This window comes from Trametes versicolor (genome assembly GCF_000271585.1).
Source record: "Trametes versicolor FP-101664 SS1 unplaced genomic scaffold TRAVEscaffold_13, whole genome shotgun sequence".
Taxonomy (NCBI): Eukaryota; Fungi; Basidiomycota; class Agaricomycetes; order Polyporales; family Polyporaceae; genus Trametes; species Trametes versicolor.
Window position 1 is genome coordinate 365,842 of NW_007360333.1, and position 1,721 is coordinate 367,562.

The 1,721-nt window shown below is 65.4% G+C and overlaps 1 protein-coding gene across 1 annotated transcript; it reads left to right on the plus strand.

Moving 5' to 3' along the window:
* On the plus strand, positions 1 to 1,411 carry TRAVEDRAFT_31781 (uncharacterized protein). The gene is made up of 5 exons (XM_008045833.1): positions 1 to 535; positions 615 to 786; positions 951 to 1,041; positions 1,083 to 1,190; positions 1,256 to 1,411. The coding sequence occupies exons 1-4, from the start codon at positions 504 to 506 to the stop codon at positions 1,154 to 1,156; spliced, it is 369 nt and encodes a 122-aa protein (XP_008044024.1). The 5' UTR covers positions 1 to 503; the 3' UTR covers positions 1,157 to 1,190; positions 1,256 to 1,411.
* Positions 1,412 to 1,721: the final 310 nt, after the last annotated feature.

The window sequence follows — 1,721 nt, forward strand, 5'->3', positions numbered from 1 at the left end:
CGAGATGACGACGCACGTGAGTGCATACGCACTCGGTACGCCGCAAAGGCCTGCATGTGCGCGGACGTGGGCGGGGGGATGGTCGTCCTGGCTCATGCACATTGCCTGTGATGTTTCGTAGCGTACATCGCCGACATTGGGACGGATTTGAGGGCGGCGCACCGGCTGCCATTCGACGACGTGGCGCCCTCGCGATGTAACCGACGTCCACGATAGCGAGTGCGTACTCTCGGCGGCCAGATCGCGTCCGTGGAGTGCTCCGGAGCATCTGCGGCGCGTGCACGAGACGACGACGTGCGCGACCGCATCCGCACTCGGTACCCTACGGACGCCTGTATGTGCGCGAACTCGGGCGGGACCTTCGTCGACCTGGCTCGTACACCCTGCCTGCACTGTCTCGCAGCGTCCATCGTCGATGTCGAGGAGATCGGGGGCCGGGGGGCGGGCTGCGCGCGCAGAGATCCGTCGGTGTGCCGCCGCGAACGTCCCGTGCGCCCTCCGAAATGGGCCACCGGACGTCCGCGAGCACGGACGCGTACGCTCTGCGCATCTCGACGCGATCTGCGAAGAAAACGAAAAATGCCACTTTCGACCGATTTCGAGGGCGCGCACAGCGAATCGTGCGTACCTCCCGCATTCCGCCTCCGCAGGACGCGTCCTCCGAACGGCGTGCTCCCCAGAGCATTGCGCACCAGCCCCTGCGTTCGCGGGCGCATTCGACGACTTTGGCATTTCGCCATCTCGCAGCGGGCCGGCCTCGAGCCCAAGACGAGCCCCTCGTCCGTCGTCCCCAGCGGCCCCAGAGACGGCTGAGCGTGCGCGGACGACGGCACCGTCGCGAGCACGAGCGCACAGCACCACCTGCGGGCCGATTTTGGGTCAATTTCGGGCGAGTTCGAGGACGGGCGCGAGAGAATCGCGCGTACCTCGGTCAGCCCGGCGCCGCAGAGCGCGGCATTCGGACGGCGGGTGCTCCTGCACGGTTCGCACATGCCCCTGCGTTTGCACGTGATTTGGACGAGTTTGAGTTTTCGTTGAATGGTGGCGAGATGGTCGAGTCTGACGCGGTGTACCGCATGTAGGTGCCCGCCGCCGGTGTTCTTCACTCTCAGGGATCGCGCGGCGCGCTCGAACCGCTGCGTGGGTGTATGCATGAGGATGCAGCGCGAGCTCTGCGCACACAGCGCCGCCTGGGAACGGAATCCAGGTCATTTTCGACGAGTTTTCGGGGGCAAAGCCAGTAAATTGGACATACCTCGATTGGCTCGCCTCCGCAGGACGCGTCCTTCCGACGGCGAGTGCCCACAGACGTTTCCCACCAGCCCTGTCATTTGCGGGCCAATTCGACAACTTTCCATTTTCGTCCTTCGGCACCGTGTCGACCTCGACCGTCTCTGGCACCCAAAAACGAACCTCGTCCGTTGCCCTCCACAATCGCAGGGCCGGCGCAGAGTGTTCGAACGATGCCGCCATCGCACGCACGGAGTCGCACCGCACGTTCTGCGCGCGGAATGTCGTATTTTCGTATTTTCGCGAAATAGTGGCCCCAGAGCGGCGAGATGCGAGCGAGCAGGCACCCACCGATCGGATGGCTATGCGAGGGTGCGCGCGCGGCGGCCGTGCGTATGCGCCGCGTCCGTCCGAAACACTAGGGGGCCAAATGGGCGTCAGCGTCGTCCCGCGGCGCGGCGGTGCGGGCGGAATTACTCACCGCGAATGCG

Coding starts and splice junctions, on each gene's coding strand:
- TRAVEDRAFT_31781 (XM_008045833.1), top strand. CDS start 504: ATGGGCCACCGGACGTCCGCGAGCACGGACGC. Junction 787..950: donor AGACGAGCCCCTCGTCCGTC/GTCCCCAGCGGC, acceptor GGCGCCGCAGAG/CGCGGCATTCGGACGGCGGG. Junction 1,042..1,082: donor GTTTGAGTTTTCGTTGAATG/GTGGCGAGATGG, acceptor TACCGCATGTAG/GTGCCCGCCGCCGGTGTTCT.